Source organism: Grammomys surdaster, unplaced genomic scaffold, assembly GCF_004785775.1.
Source record: "Grammomys surdaster isolate TR1022 unplaced genomic scaffold, NIH_TR_1.0 208, whole genome shotgun sequence".
Lineage (NCBI taxonomy): Eukaryota > Metazoa > Chordata > Mammalia > Rodentia > Muridae > Grammomys > Grammomys surdaster.
Genome location: NW_021604653.1, coordinates 65,330 through 82,117, shown reverse-complemented (window position 1 = coordinate 82,117; position 16,788 = coordinate 65,330). Strand labels below are relative to the sequence as shown.

Sequence of the window (16,788 nt, the reverse complement as noted above, 5' to 3'; positions counted from 1 at the left end):
TGTGTGTGTGTGTGTGTGTGTGTGTGTGTGTGTGTGTGTGTGTGTGTAAGCTAGTCATGTTTAAATGAATAATAGAAAATCTTACCTTTCTTTAAAAAACTACATAGATTTGTGTGATAAAGGGATGAGATCATAATAGGAAGGTTTTGCAAGGCCAGGAACTGGTGAACAGCTGCTGGGTCCTCACGGTCATGGTGGTAGAAGCCCTTTACAGAGCTATGTAAAGCAAGAGGGCCTCCATAGTATAACCAGAAGCAAAGAACAGAGCCTGTTAAATGGATTCATTTGAACCTTAAATGTCAAAGATGGCTGAAGAACTGTATTTTGTTTTTGTTTTTTGGCGGGGTTGTGGATTTTTTTTCCCAGAGAAAATTCTGTGTAACCCTGGCTATCCTGGAACTCACTCTGTGAACCAGGTTGTCCTCAAACTCAGAGACCCACCTGTCTGCCTGCAGAGTGCTCAGATTAAAGGTGTGTTCCACCACCACCTGGCTTGATGAACTATATATATTCTTATACATTTTTCTGTCTCATGTTCAGTTTGTTAATTACTTGGTGTAAAGAAACAAAATCTAGAACTGGAAGTATAAAAATTATTAGAGCTCAGTCTTATTTTCTTTTTGTCCTATTTTTTTAAGAATGTATTGAACTCTAGTCTCATTTTTTCGATACTGTATTAAGGGCTAGGTAATAGTGATAGCTTTACAAGCTTGAGCACCTGAGTTTGGTCCCCATCCTCCACATAGCAACAGGCATAGTGTAATACTTGTCATTGTAGCACCAGCAAGGTAGAGACAGGTGGATTTCTGGGACTTGATTCGCAGCCAGCCTGACCTAATTGGTGTACTCAGAACTAGTGAGAGACTGTTTTAAGAAAACAAGATGCACAGTTCTTGAGGAATGGTACCCAAAGGTAATCTCTGGTTTGTATACATATGTGCACTCTCATACCTGCAATCCCACAGACACACAGAAAGCTGTTTTACTAATCTTAATGAACTCGTTTCTGTTTCCATTCTGGTTGTGTCCTGTTACAAATGTTTGAGGTGTTCATCTAAAACCTTGTGTTACATAAAGAATTGAGGTTAGATTTTATTACCGATTTCTATAGAGCATTTTGAGCTCTTTGTCATTTGCAGAGGTACAGATTCTGTGCAGAGGCATTTCAGTCTACCTGTACAGAAGAGTCTGCTATGTCAGTACTGTCTGCTGACTCTTGATAGCTACTTTTGTACTGGTCATTCCAGTGAAAGTATCACTTCTTGCTTCTTGTACATTGTAGTCACCAACTCCCATCGCAGATAAGAGTCATAGTTAACACAGCTCCACATCCAAACTTTTTTGTTTTTAGCATGCTGCACCTGTAAGTTTTCCACTGTTAGTATTCAGGCTGTTTTTTTCTCTGCACTAGCCCGACATCATGTGTGTTACCGGTGTTTTTCTATGGGCTTTTGGTTATCATCTGATCATTTTAGCTAAGCTACAATTTGTTTTGTCTCAAATATGACTCCTTTAAATGTCAGATTTTCATGAAGCCTAGTAATACAGCCCATGTCAAAGAATATAAACAGTGTATATTTTAAGTTAAGAAGACATCAAAGTTGTTCCTAACTGGCAAAGTGACTCAGCAGGTACAAGTGCTTACTGCAGGAGCCTGACAGCCTGAATTTGATTCCTGTACTTCTGTTAAGGTAGAGGGGAAAGAACCAACTTCGCAGAGTTGTCCTGTGACTTCCACATATGTGCAGTGACACATAATAGACCCTCTCCCTCTATATATATGCACACATCATAATAAATTCTAACTTTTAAAATGTTTTTAAGGTTATTCAGGAACAATGATCATATCATTGCTCATTGAATGTCACATAGACAATTGTATTAGTCTTAAAAAAATGATATTCTAGCTAGGACCAGTGACACATGGTTATGTTAGCACTCTGTAGGCGAGGATTAGGAACATCACAGTGTTAAGATACACTTGGGCTATATAACAGCACTATATGTCGAAATTAAAACAAAAAATAGTACAAAAGAAAGCATTTTTTCAGTGCTTTCTTGGTCCTGAAAATAACTGACTTTTCATGGTGTATATCTTTTTTTTTAACCTTCTAAAACTGTAACATCTGCTGTGATTTGTTTTTATTTATGTTTTTCTCTCTGCGGTTCTGGACATGGGACTCAGGTCTTTGTGCTTGGCAGGCATTTGCTGCCTCGCAGTACACTCACCTGATCTCCAAAGACACCAAGCCCATACATGTAGGCTTTTAAAACACTTAGGCACATAAAATATCTAAAACTAACTTCAACAGAAAAAAGTAAGTTGACCCTCATGCCATTCATTTAAATACCTTTTATATGACTCTCTGCATTAGCAAACCCTGTTAACAAGGCATCAAAGGTCCTCTGCTGTTTATTTATGAGAGCTTTTGGTTTTATCTTCTTTCTGAGGTAAAAATTTATCAGTTTACAAAATAAAAAATTAGTCATGTGTTGGGACTGAAGTGCTTAATTCAGTTGCATCTCTGTACACTGATATCCCAACTCAAAAAAAAAAAAATTTAATGCCAAATATCATATCTATGTGGTAGAAAGGTATCTATCATTTGTGATAGTTTAAGTGTAGAATTTCAGCTGTTAGCTGAGATGAAAAAGAAGAAAACAGTAAGCCAGACTGCATCAGGTCAGCCCACCCTTCAATAGTTTCTAACATTATTTGACTCCTAGGTGTCAGCACAATAAATCACTTTGATGAGAGCTTGTTCTTACATTTATTTTTGTATTTGCCTAGTAATAGCTAGCTTAAGTTATTAGTTTTACGTCATTCTGTTTTGAAAAGGGGAGTTCTCAAATATTCTATGCTTGTAAGTATAATAGAAACATCCCCTTTATGGAAATGCTCAATAAGCAGAGGCAGTGAAGTGTAGGTAATTGTATTAGCCTTTTTATAGAACTGGTGGGAATTTGAACTCTTTCAAACAAAAAGCTGTAATCTTAAGACCATAGTTTGCTAAATTTTTTTATACCAAGGCTTTATAGTTAAATCCTACTAGTAGAACAAAGAACTAGAAGATTAGGCAATTTCTGTTTGTTTTTTGTTCTGTTTACTAATTTCTACCCCAATTTTCATATGTAAACATAGTTTATGTCTTAATATAGTTTCTTATGTTTTACCATTACAACTGACTAAACTATAAACTTTATCACTCATTTTTTGTTTCTTGTCAACCATGCTTATGTACCCAAAGGGAGCTCACAAAAGTTGTTATTCACTTTGATTTTATGAAAAAAAATGGAACTAATTGTTCAGCCAAATAATGAAATATTGCACCAAAGTTTTTAAGCATAGCATTACTAATACTTAAATGCTTATATATGAATTTAAAGATCATTTCCCCTAAATTAACAAACTCATGTGAGTCAATTCTGAGACCACCTTGTGTATGGACAATAGAAATAAAGGACTTTCTGTAATTTTCCTCCTTGTAGAAAAAACTTTGGGAAATTCTTTTCAGATAAAACACTTTAGTCTAACCATATCTGTGCCAATGTGCTGATCTTCTTGACAATAAATGTCCTTACACTGTGAGAGCCCAGTGGAGCAATATTAGCATAGGGGAGCCTTGTTTTGTCTTGTCTTGTGTGGTGAATGTGAAATCACTGACTAGTCATTCAAAATAACATGAAGTCAGCACATGTAGAAGACATTTATGGAAGTCCTGACTGCATGAAGCTTTCCAGACAATACAGTGTATAATGTGAAAGAACGGCAGACTGTAAATCTGTCATTACCCATGGTCTTTTTTTTTTCCCGTTTTTAACCCTTTTTTTTTTTTAATGTGTGGATGTTTTGCCTTCATGTATGTCTGTGCATTACATCCATGCATTGCCCAAGGAGGCTGGTAGAGGGTGTTGAGTTCCCTAAGACTGAAGTCACACATAGTTGTGAGTCTTCAGTGGATGCTAGGGATTGAACCTAGGCCCTCTTGCAAGAGCAGCCAGTGCTCTTAACTGAGCCATCTCCTGCCCCCACAGGCATTTTTAACTAATATTAGTTTTGTTAGTTAAAGCCTGGGCCTTTCAGTTTGCTCACTTACAGAGTTAGGTTTTGTTGTTATATTGTATAGCCTCTGTGGACTCAAATGGAAAGATTCTGTGGGGCTTTTTGTTTTTGTTTTTTGGGGTTTTTTGTTTTGTTTTAAGTCATTTCTAGTTTAGAAAGGTGAACATCAGAATTGACTTAAAATAGCTTAGTGTCTTACTATTAATAACTGGAATCATGCAAGCAGCTATTTCAAAAAATCTATTGCTTCCTAATTGCAATACTAGTAACTGATTATTTCTTTTTTTGGTTGTTGTTGTTTGGTTGGTTTTTGTTTGTTTGTTTGTTTGTTTGCTTGTTTGGTGTTTTTTGTTTTGTTTTTTTTTTTTTTGTTTTGTTTTTGTTTTTCAGAACAGGGTTTCTCTTTATAGCCCGAGCTGTCCTGGAACTCACTCTGTAGACCAGGTTGGCCTCGAACTCAGAAATCCACCGGCCTCTGCCTCCCAAGTGCTGGGATTAAAGGCGTGCACCACCACTGCCCGGCGTTTTTTTTTGGTTTTTCAAGACAGGGTTTCTCTGTGTAGTTCTGGCTGTCCTGGAACTCACTCTGTAGACCAGGCTGGCCTCGAACTCAGAAATCCGCCTGCCTCTGCCTCCCAAGTGCTGGGATCAAAGGTGTGCGCCACCACTGCCCAGCAACTGATTATTTCAACTCTTAGCATACATACTTTATAGGATATTATACAGTATAACACATATACTATAAGAATTTTCAAGAAATGGACCCAGAAGTAGTGACTATAGCAAAGACAGGTTTATAGGCCCTGAATCTTGATACATAGCTGCTTTCATTCTTGGACTCTTTTGAAAAGTTTGCAGCTTCTCCTTATGTGATTATATTTTACAATAATTGGCCTTGTTCCTGAGCTGTTGGATTCGGGGCCGTAGCACTGTCTGAGAGGTTTACATTTCTCACAGTGAACCGGTCTCTTTTTCAGCTGCTTCCTGACTTCTTTTTCTCAGGTTTTTATTGCTTTTTGCTTTTTTGCTTTTTTTTTTCTATGCTATATTAAGATACTAATATTTGTTTATATTTTCCATTACTTATAATTGCCTTTTAATTTTGCCTTATACTCAGAAATAAGGGTTTGAATCTAAATAACAGCCTTGGCGTCATACAATTTATCCTCAAAAAATTCAAAATAGCTATTGCTTTCATTTCTTTTCCAAAGGATGTTTGGATGGCAGATTCAATTTGGTTTGCATCTTATCTAACGAAGTTTAATGTCTTAACCATGCCAAACTGATTAGTAGACATCAAATTTGTCTCTTTTCCTCTTTTTATACAACTTTTTAGGGGCCTAATTATTCATTAAAATATCGATCAAATGAACCAAAGATATCCACATGCATTTTAAGCTGCTTGGATCCTTACCAAGATCATAATTCAGTTTTCCCAAAAACTGTTACTATTGCATGCCTATGAGAACCAAAATAATTCTGTGAAACTGAATATGATTTTAGCCAGCTGGCAAATTCAAAGTATATCAATGAATTATATGTTCAGTCTTAATTGATTATACTTTAAGGTTCATTACTAGCCAGCTGTAATAGCATATTGGTAAGCCACTCTGTATAAGGAACACTTTAGAATGAACAGGATTTGTGGTATGCAGAATATAGGCAGCATTGTGGGCCACAGATTAGAAAGGACCTGGGGGTTGAGGGAAGCTGGAAATGTAGGATGCTTCACCTAATGTGCATGAAGCCACAGGGTCCATCTCCTGCACCACATATACTGCATGTTACATATAAAAGTAACTAGAACATGAAAGAGAAGGAAAAATGTACACTACTGGGTGAGCAGAGGCAAATTATATTGACGAGATTGAGTTATATCACACAGGGACTATAAGAACAAAACTGATCATTTCTCTACTGACAATTTTTACCCATATAATAGGAACTTTGTATTACTAGGTGGTGACCCTGGTTTTACTTAGCTTTTTGTTGATTCTGTGAGCATTTCTTAGTATTGCATGAGCAGCATAGATTTCAGAAATTGCATAATAAGTACAACTCCACCTATTTCCATTTCCCCTCTCCATTAATCTGCTGCCTCTGAAATATGGAGCAAATGTATTTGGTAAGTACTTACAGGTTTTCTTGAGTTGTTTAGGATAGTTATTTTAATAATTAAGAGCTGTAACTTCTCTGTGGCTCATTTTATTCAGATTGGTATTTCCTGGCCTTTCTGTTGAGTTAAAGATTGACAGAGGAGAAAGACTAGTGAGGTTGCATTGGCAACTGTATCTCTCTTCCCAAGTACAAATGAGACCAGTCTTTGGTTGAACTGGCTTGTACTCCAAATAGTACCTGGTTTATAAGTTTCAGAATCTTCTAAATTTTCATATAAATACCTAGTTCATATGTAATTTAGATTCAGCAAAAATGCCTTTTAAAAGGTTAACTTCCTTCACAGTACTTCTTTACACAAGTCAAATCTTTAAAGAAAGAATGTTAATACTGGTAAGGAAGTAAACTTAGAATCCTGATGATGGCCATGCTGATGAAGAATTTCTTCAGTTTGTCTATCTGATTATGGCTAATCTGTTCTTAAGGATGCTTTCCATTAATACAAATGCTAGTTCAGGTCACCTATGATAAAGTAAATCTAGCTTTTTAGCCTAGCACTTTTCTGCTGAGCATTGATTTTCCTTCTTGCTCTCTTCTGTTGAAAGTTAAAAATAGAAGGTTCCTTGTAACCTTCCAGGATTTTTCTTAAGCCAGCAATTCAAGCTGATCTTGTTGCTGCTCTCCTCAGAAACTCCTGAAGAAGTTGGATAATGTTTCAACACCATAATTCTTTTAACAAAGAATGGGAGTGTTAAACACCCATATTGATAACTGGAAGGCAGTGAATTCTGCTTGAAATCTCTATTAGTCTTACTTATTTTTCAAATAATGCTTTCCCACCAGATTGACAAATTCTGATAAAAGATAACTCAATCTCTTTCTGGTTGTTTCTAAATAAGTCACAGAGAAAATTTTAAAAAGTGTAAGTTCTCTCATACACTGAAACTACTTTTGATAAAGAATAATTTATGTTGTCTGGGGAAGGGGTGGTGGTGTATTGTGTCAGGATACTGAAAATGCTCTATGGCGCTTTTTTTTAACCCAATGGTACTTTTCTTTCTCTAGGAATTCACTTCTCCTTCCTTATCCTCAGTCTCATACTTGGCAATCTTCACACTATATCTTTGAAACTATACCGTTTGCACTTGTCTGAAGGTTTAGATAAGGAACTTGAATCACAGAGCCACTTGTCATAGGTGACACTCCTAACAACCCAAGCTTAATGCTGTAAAATTGCTTTGTTTAAAACACATTCAGAAAAAAATTTCAACAAGTTTAAATACTAAATAATACTATTTTTATTCAATGTATGTATATAAAGTAAGACATGCCTTATACCATGTGATACTAAGTGATTAATGACTTGCTTTTCATTAATAACAGGAAGATTCTTATCTGTGTTTGAAATACAGTATTACACCCTACCATGTTTTAGTGCTTTCCATGTTTCTAACTTTCTTTTTGATTATAGTGTGATAATCTTTGGCAACCAGGTCCCACAGTTATCTTGCATTATGAAAGTCCAATAATACTTTAATATCTTACTCTATAGAAAGTATAATTCAAAATTGCATACTTGTTAGCTAATTCCTGGATTTTGAAATTATTAGAATGAAAGATCAAACATTCCATTATGATTTCAAAAATAAAAACTCAAACATTTGTCCTAATACCATTAAAATGTTCCTCTTGATGGTTTTAGTTGTGGTAGTCTTAGGAGGTTCCATTGTAAAGATTCCTGATATCTCCTACCAGTATGGTTCAACCTTGGTGCTTAAATGAAAGTCAAGCAACTCTGTGGATGGTAGGGAAAGTCATTGCTTCAGACAACCCAAGACATGAAGCAAAACAGCTTCCCTGCTTAGGTATTCTAATTAAAACAAGTCTAGCCCCACTGAGTAAGTCTGAGACTGTGGAGAAAAGACAGCCAGTATCTGTTAAAATCTTCTACAGACTCATCCAGAATATGGCTTCAGAGTCTTTCTTTTAAGCAAAAAGCAGTCTCAAGTAAACCTACCCAATGGAATCCTCAAGACTACTGTAGCTTCAAAAGGGAGCACTCGGGATATAAGACACAGAACAGCTGAGATTCTTTATCCTTTGGGCTTCACTCCCTTTCCTAATAGTTTTCTACTGAGAAATCTAATCTCATAAGTCATGCAGGCATATAGCTTTGAAATACACAAACCATGCCAAGAGTGTCAGGAAAACAGTGAGTCCAACATGGGCCCATGTACAAACTTACTCTGGGTGGCTTTTAACTCCTGAGTCCATATAGCTGCTTTCTGGACTACTCTGATTTCTGTTTTTGATAATTATATCTGTTCTCACAAATATTGTTTAATTCAAATGAACAGTTAGTTGGCTGGCTGTTTCATTTATAATAATTCTATTCGTTTGCCAGACATGATGGCACATGCCTTTAATGTCAGTGCTTAGGTGGAGACAAAGATGGACAGAGGCAAATTCATCTACATAATGAGGCCAGCTAAGGCTACATAATTTCTTATCTTTAAAAAATAAAATAAACAACAAAAGCAAACTCTACATTTTCCTACAATTAAACTTACCCAGAACCTTAGGTGTGTTACACTGGAGTAGGCGTCTTCTCTAACCAGAATTCTCAGAAAATCAAAGATCACAGATCCTTCTTATCTGAGTATTTCTGTCGTACTCATTCCACGTCAACAATTGTCTGTGGGGAAGGTAAAACTTACATGCAGATCCCAGCTATACACTGACCGGCTTGTGACCTTGGACTAAGGTATGAACCTTTCTGTGCCTTTGTTTCCTCACCTGAGAAAATGAGGACAATTGTGTCTCTGAAATAATTGTCTCTATGATTGTGGAATGAGTTACTTCATGTGCACAGAGCAGTGCTGACATCTAATAAATTAATGACTATCAGCTGCTAATACTACCTGGGATGCCTTTGAAGCAGTGATATTCTAAATGAAAAGGCCTAGGAGTTTTGAATTGAGTTTTATGCTTGTTTTAGGCAAGAATACATAGTTTGTCCTAAAATATTCAGCCTTTTTAGCTTCTTAGTAGTAAATGCTCTCATCCTAAAGTGTGGGAGAGATAACTGAGTTATTTTCTTATCCTTTAGTTGTTACACTTAAGGTCTAAGCATGTTTTGTTTTATGTTGTGTTATGTTGTGTTGTTTTGTTTGGAGACCGGGTCTCACTGTATCATCTTGTCTGGCCTAGAACTTACTCTTTAGATGAGGCTGATCTCAGCCTCACCAAAATCTGTCTGCCTCTGCCTCTTGAGTGCTGAGATCAAAGACATGTACCACTATACCTGGCCTAATCGTGTCTTAAGAAAAGGGACTGGAAAGATGGCTTAATACTTATGAATACTTCCAGAAAACCTGGGTTCGGTTCCCAGCACCCACATGGAAACTTAGACCCACCTGTATTTCTAGTTCCATGGGACCTAATGCCCTCTTCTGACATCCTTAGGCACTTCATCCGCATGGTACATAGACATATATTCAAGCAAAACACACATACACATAAATAAATCTCAGGTTAAAAAAAATTGTCATTTAAAAAAAAAATCTAATTTTTTTCATTTGAAAAAGAAAATTTACACACTTCCTTCCCATAGCTTGTAAAACCATATTTAGATGCACTAAAGAAAAGGTAGCTAGAATTTCTTTTCTTTTCTTTTTTTCTTTTTGTTTTTGTTTTTGTTTCTTTGTTTTTTCGAGACAGGGTTTCTCTGTATAGTCCCGGCTGTCCTGGAACTCACTCTGTAGACCAGGCTGGCCTCAAACTCAGAAATCCGCCTGCCTCTGCCTCCCAAGTGCTGGGATTAAAGGCCACCACTGCCCAGCACAAATTTTAATTCTTTAAATTTTATTTTTAATTTTTAAAAATTTTCTACTATGAGTATCTGTCTTGTCATCAAGTAAGACTATTTGAAAGGCACCTGATTATTGCATTTGTTTCAGAAATGTTAATACTTTCAGATTTTGTTTTAGACATAAATAACAGGGATTTTTTTCCTAATTTGTTTCCCTAACCAATTCAATAATTCATGATTAATTAGATGAAATTTGTGTCTCAGCTAATGGAAAAGAGGTTTAATGAATGAGCCACAAACATCAGACTGATGGGATTTTTTACTATGAATTTCCAGTTTGGTAAAGATGACAAGATGTACTCAACCTCATAAATTTATGTTACATTAAAACTTAAACTGTTGCCATCAGAAAGCATTTACTAAAAATGGGTTATGAGAAACTGGCCTTTCAGCACATAGTGTGTCTGGATTTGTGTAGAAAAATATTTTTGTTTGTTTCTACTCTATGAATGAATTTTTCACCGTTGTTTTAAGTATAAATATCGAATAGCTACATTTTCGCTGAGTGAGAGTTAATACAAAATGTTTTTTTCTGAGTGGACAATAATGGGTATTAAAATTTCTTTCTGTAGTCTTAAATGATATGTCATTTCTATTTTGTTTAACAGTGCACACAAAAGGATGATTTAGCAAGAGCAAATTCATGTTATCAGTACAGTTTTGGGGGGTATTCTATAAGATAGTCAACAGAATTTTCACAAGGGAGCATCTTAGGGAAAACGATATTTTCTTTAAAGTGCCTGTCATTCTTATTTTTAATAAATCCACCATTGGTCAAAGACACAGTCACAGTTAATTTATGCTGTTTGTGAATGAAATATTAATGCAAAAATGTAGAGTCAGTAGGGAAAATGGATTAATTAATTTCAATGTAAAGGTGGTGTGGTCCATAACCATATCATCCTTTTCACACTGGATCTTCTTTGATCTCAGGAAAAAATTGTGAAGCATAAACTTGATTGTCAACTTGACTGGATAGGAAATAGTGAAATCCTCCTACCTTCTCCTTCGATGCTCCACCTCTGTGTGTACCTGTGAGGATCCTCGAAGATAGGCTGGGAAGAAGGAAGCCTGCTAACACAGGCATTCTTTTTCTCTGTTCTTTGGGCACCATGTGTGATACTCCATTCTGCCCTTCCTTCCGTGACTAAAACCTCTGAATCCATGAGCCACACCTACCTGCTATTCTTTAAATCTGGACATTCCTATTGGTTTTCACCTATCTACTCCTACACTGTTTCTTCACTGGGAATCTACTACCTTTATCTTGGGCTTTTCAGTCCACACACTACATCTGGCTACTACAGACCACTTTCTGTTCCTCAAACATAGTATTTCCCCCCCCCCCCCCCTATTCCAGACCTTTACTTTTTCGTTGCAATACTCTTTTTTTTTTTTAAGGCAAATCACAGACATTAATACCTCCATATATATTAGAATTCTACTCCATTTTACAATCTTATGGTTTTAATGTCTCAGAATCTTCATTTTAGAGATGGTCACATTCTCATTGTTCGTGTCAACTCACTGGCAAGTACAATAATACAAGCTTTCCTCTGTATATGATGACTGTGCTGGGTATTTTAGATTTCCTGTTATCATTATCTCCAAATGTTAATGATGATGTTGGTTTTATGTGTCTATATATGGCAATTAGTAAAAATGGAAAAGGGAATTTAGTAATGCAAATTCTAAAATGTACTATCCAAGTGATTCTACATTAAACCACATGACATAGTATCTGTTGCTCTTCATTTAAAAACCTTCTGTATTAGGCTGTTTTCATAATAGAGTTTTAGGAAAGATGACACCAAGTCAGGTTTCCAAAAGTTGACAAGTATATATATAAGGCTATTTGGTTGGTTTTTTTTGGTTTTGGTCTAGCTTTTAAAGAACCACACTGGCAGTTTAGACATATACACATACCATTCCCCCCCCCCCCTTAAATAGACAACCTTGATCTTTTTAAAGAAAGTGTAAGAATAATGTTCAGACTTAGAATTTAGTTCAGTGGTTCATAGGATGCGTAGCATGTGAGAGGTTATGTGTTTGATTCTCCAGCATTACTCAAAAATAAATAATATGTAGAACACTTGATATTTATTGGGGAAGTATGACTACTTAGTTTAAAACACTTACAAAGTTCAGTTATATTACAGTGAATTCTGCCAGATAGGGCTTGTATGCATGTGTGCATTGTGTGCGGGTAGTGGGTATGTGTGGGGGTGGTTGTGTTGAAAGGTGGCATCTCAGACATAATATATCATAGTCATTTTCCTTTTTTGTTCCTGTCCTTAATTTTTTATGGATGAAAATGTGTCTCAGTGTATTTATGTCGATAGTGCTTGTAATTAAGTTTATGAATTTGAAGTGTTTCATTTAATACACTAAAGATAGGATTGAATGTTGTCAGAACAAAATGTTTCTTTTGCTCTCTTTTGTCTTTCATGTCCAAACTTAAGCAGTATAGGAAGTGCACAATAGACATAATCTCATCAGCCTTTATCTACTGACATTCAAACTAGAATCACTGGTGTCCTTTGTAAAAACTTTTTTTCAGTGCACTAAAGCTAAATGATAACTTGTTTTTAGTCAGTTTTTCTTTTTCTTTTTTTATGAAAGAATTTTTAGTAATGTTTAGAAATTTTTATTGTACTAATTGGTATTCATAAAAGAATGTTCTTAGACTTGTGTAACAAAATACAATTGATATTCTAAGCTTACTTATCGTATATTCTAATAAGTAAAAAGTTTACTTCATAAAAGTAAACCTACGTTCTTACTACTTAAGTAAGCGATCATGTTTAATCTCCTTAATGGTCTGTTTCTCTGTTGGATCAATACTGAGAAAAGCCGGGCGGAGGTGGCGCACGCCTTTAATCCCAGCACTTGGGAGGCAGAGGCAGGTGGATTTCTGAGTTCAAGGCCGGCCTGGTCTACAGAGTGAGTTCCAGGACAGCCAGGGCTATACAGAGAAACCCTGTCTCGAAAAACCAAAAAATAAAAATAAAAAAATAAAAAATAAAAAAAATGAGAAAAAATGGTTCTTTCAAAAGGTCTGAATAAGTCCAATTACTTTATGTTTCTGGCATGCTCCTAAATCAATTCATGTCTTGATGTGTCTTGTTTTTTGTTTTGTTTCTTCTGTTCTTTTTGAAAAAAACAAAACAAAAAAAGAAAAGAAAAACATAAATCCATCCAAAAAACCCTCTCCTTGCACATGCACACTCTGTGTCCTCAGCAGGGCCACTGATTATATGCAAATTACACAGGTTCACAGGTCTACATCCATGCCACATTCAGTATTCTACTCTTACCAGTGTGAAGTCTTAAACACGGTCCTAACAAATTATGTAGGACATACTAATTCCCAGAGACTAGTTGTCATAAGTGTTACAATACAAATTGCATAGTGCTTGTTCTGTGTTAGCTAAGTCTGTGACTCAGTGAATTTCTTCACCCATAGAAGAAATCTTTATACATATATTTTGTTTTAATATATTTAAGAAAGGGTTGAGAATTTTATTTCATGGTAAACATTGTAAATATTATTATAGGCTTGAAGATGTGCTGATTAAATAAGATTCTGAGATTTTTTGGTCACACTGCTTAATTAAATACAGAAATACACTATTATTTTTATAATAAACTCAAAACAAAATTTAACTCATTTTGCCATAGGTTATCAAGTTATGCCCAACCAGCAGCAAAACTACCAAGGAATAGTTGGAGTTCAGTCACCGCAGAGTCAGAGCCTCATTGGAGGCCAGCCAAACAGCACTGGACCTCATATCCAAGGAGTGGTCATCCCTTACCCCTCAGTGCCATCATATCAGGTATGTTTCCTCTCAGCTGCTTTAGGGATAGATGGTTTCAGATCACCTAAATGTATAGCTGTGGTAAGGCCACACACCTAGTGTTTGAGAGACTGAGGCAGAAAGATTGTGGGTTTAAAGCCAGTCTGGGCTCACATAGAAAGTTCTATGCCAGCCTGACTGCATTGTGTTATTTCTGTTCTTTTGTATCTTTGCTTTAAATGTTTGGTTTTGGTTTGAGATTTTGAAACAGGGTTTTACTATGTAGTTGGCCTTGACCAGCTTAGTGTTGACTGTGCAGCCTGAGCTGGCTTCAAGCCCATGGTCTTCCACATGCATTTGCCATCACACTCAGCTACTCTGTCCCTTTAATATCCACAAAATGCTTTTGTAAGAAGACATAATCCTACAAGTTTTGTTAATTATATCAACTTCATTTACTCTCAACCTATTCATTCATTTGCTTTATGAGTATTTAGAATATTTGAACCACATTGATACTGGCCTATAAGTTTTACCTGATACTGTGTTTCCAACTTTATAGCTATATAAGCAAGTGTTTTATTACATTGTTCACTTTTCTAAATAATCTTTCTTTGAGGGAGAGAGGAATAGAAAGGAAAATAGAAGTAGGGAATAAGTGTTTGATATAATAAGATGTAGTTATGCTGATCATCAGTCCTATTTGTAGAATTTGTGTATAAGCGCCATTTCCCAAATGAGACTACCATTTATTTACTTCAGTCTCCAAAATGTTATGATTTATCATATATTTAAAGTGCCACAATAGGCTACTCACGGTGGTACACACCTTTACTTCACTCTTAGTATTCAGGAAGCAAAGGCAAGCAGATCTCGGAGTTCAAGGCAACTTGGTCTACATAGTGACTGTCAGGACTACCAGAGCTATATTGTGAGACCCTGACTCAAACGAAAACCAAAGAAAGCCATGGAAGGCCAGGCATGGTGGTACACACATTTAATCCCAGCACTTGGGTTGTAAAGATTAAACACAAATATCTGAATTGAAAGCCAGCCTGGTTGAGTTCCAGGTCATCCAGAGCTATACAGTGAGACTTTGTCTCAAATAAATAAAATACAAATGTCACAGAGTCTGATTTATAGATCTAGAAGGTTCACTTTTCCTCAAGTAAACATATTTTTATTATGATGTAACATATTTTCAGGAATTTGCTTTTCCTTCTTTCTTATTTGGCTTTCTGTTGCAGTGATAGACATCATGACCAAAAGCAACTTGGGGAGAAAAGGATTTGTTTTATCTTACTGCTTACAAGCCATTTATCAGAGAAAGAACTCCAGCAGGGTAGAAACTTAAAGTAGAAGTCATAGAGGAATGCTGTTTTGTGGCTTGCTCCTAGGCTTAAATAACCTATCTGTTTTACATAGGCCAGGCCCACCTGCCCACAGTGGTTAAGTCCTCATACATCAATTAGCTATTGATAAAATTTTGTACAGCCATGCCCACGGGCAAGTATGATGGATGCGAGTTGCGGTTCCCTCTTCCCCACATGCCAAGTTGACAATAATAACTAACCAGTATAGGAAGTAATTTGTAAGTGGGTTTGATTTATTAGCCTCCTGGTTTTTCATAGTTAAGGAATGGAAAGTTAGGAAATAAGTTGAAGGGTCATTTTCATTCAATAGAAAAAAACATTAAACTTATTGTGAAGAGAAACTGTACATAGATTCTAATCTAAACATAGGTAAACATATTGGATCTTGTTGTACAGACTAGTAACAGAGAGATTGTGAATGAAGCAATGAACATGTGAAAGATCTGTTGGCAAAGACTGGGAAGTTAGAAACCTTCAACTAGTGTTCATGATGGTCCACAGGCAGAGGTGGATATCTGTGAGTTCAAAGCCAGCCTGATCTACATAGTTCCAGGCTAGACAGGATTACACAAGAGAGGTTTTATTTTTAAATAGCCTTCAACTACTTGTTATGAAAGTCCAGGCATAAATCAGTTGTAAACCCATTCAGAGGATGGGAAGGATATAAGCAGTTGTATATCCAATGTGGAATTGTGACGGAACTGTGATAAAGTAGTCAGGAGTGTCTAGCTTTGAAGCCTGTTGATAAAACACAGGACTTAAAAAAAGGAGACCTTCGAAAATATTTTCCTGTCTTTTCTTCTCCCTGGTGTCCTCTGTGCCTTTTATAGTACCATCCTTTCATGACCTAGTCACATAAGCTTCGTATTACCCAATCAGAATTGGCACCAAGCCAGAACCGCTCCACTACCTTCTAGAGGACTCTAGTTTTATTATCTAATCCAGAGAATCAAGCGATTCAATCTGCTGCTGCTGATGATGAAGATTCGGGTAAAAGAAATTTGCCCTTGAATTTTAAGAACTCACAGTCCATTCACAGAAATGTCAATTTAAATGAAGTATAGCTAAGACAGGGTTTCTCTGTGTAGCTTTACTTCCTGGAACTCACTCTGTAGACCAGGCTGGCCTCCATCTCATAGAGATCCGAGTGCCTCTGCCTCCCAAGTGCTGGGATTAAAGGTGAGTGCCGCCACCACCCAGTCAATATAATAATTTTTAAATGGAGCTGGATATTCAAAACAGTTCCTGCTTTTTAGGGGGACATGTTGTTTTTATAGTTCTGGGGATTGAAGCAGTCTGCTTGCACTATAACATTCCTCTCTTCCAAGGTCTCATGGTATATCAAGCAGTCCTCACACGCTGGTAAGTGCTTATAGGAAGCGCTGGTTCCATCTGTGAGTAGAAGCTTCCTTTATCATGTAGGTTTTAGGTAGATCATCTAAAAAACAGGTGGGCCAAATACTATATCCTTAACAGTGTAACAGTGTGTTCTTAAGCAGCATCCTCTCTCTCTCTCTCTCTCTCTCTCTCTCTCTCTCTCTCTCTCTCTCTCTCCCTCTCCCTCTCCCG

General features: G+C 36.4%; 1 protein-coding gene across 9 annotated transcripts in view; it reads left to right on the top strand.

Moving 5' to 3' along the window:
* Positions 1-16,788, top strand: part of R3hdm1 (R3H domain containing 1) — a 136,392-nt gene that overhangs the window by 95,483 nt on the left and 24,121 nt on the right. For all 9 annotated transcript variants that reach the window (XR_003711948.1, XM_028771456.1, XM_028771460.1 and 6 more), the window contains one exon: positions 13,731-13,885. Coding sequence is in view for 8 of the 9 variants with exons in the window: in XM_028771456.1 (XP_028627289.1) it covers positions 13,731-13,885 (155 nt within the window). In the remaining variant the exon portion in view is untranslated. The remainder of the gene's footprint in view (positions 1-13,730; positions 13,886-16,788) is intronic.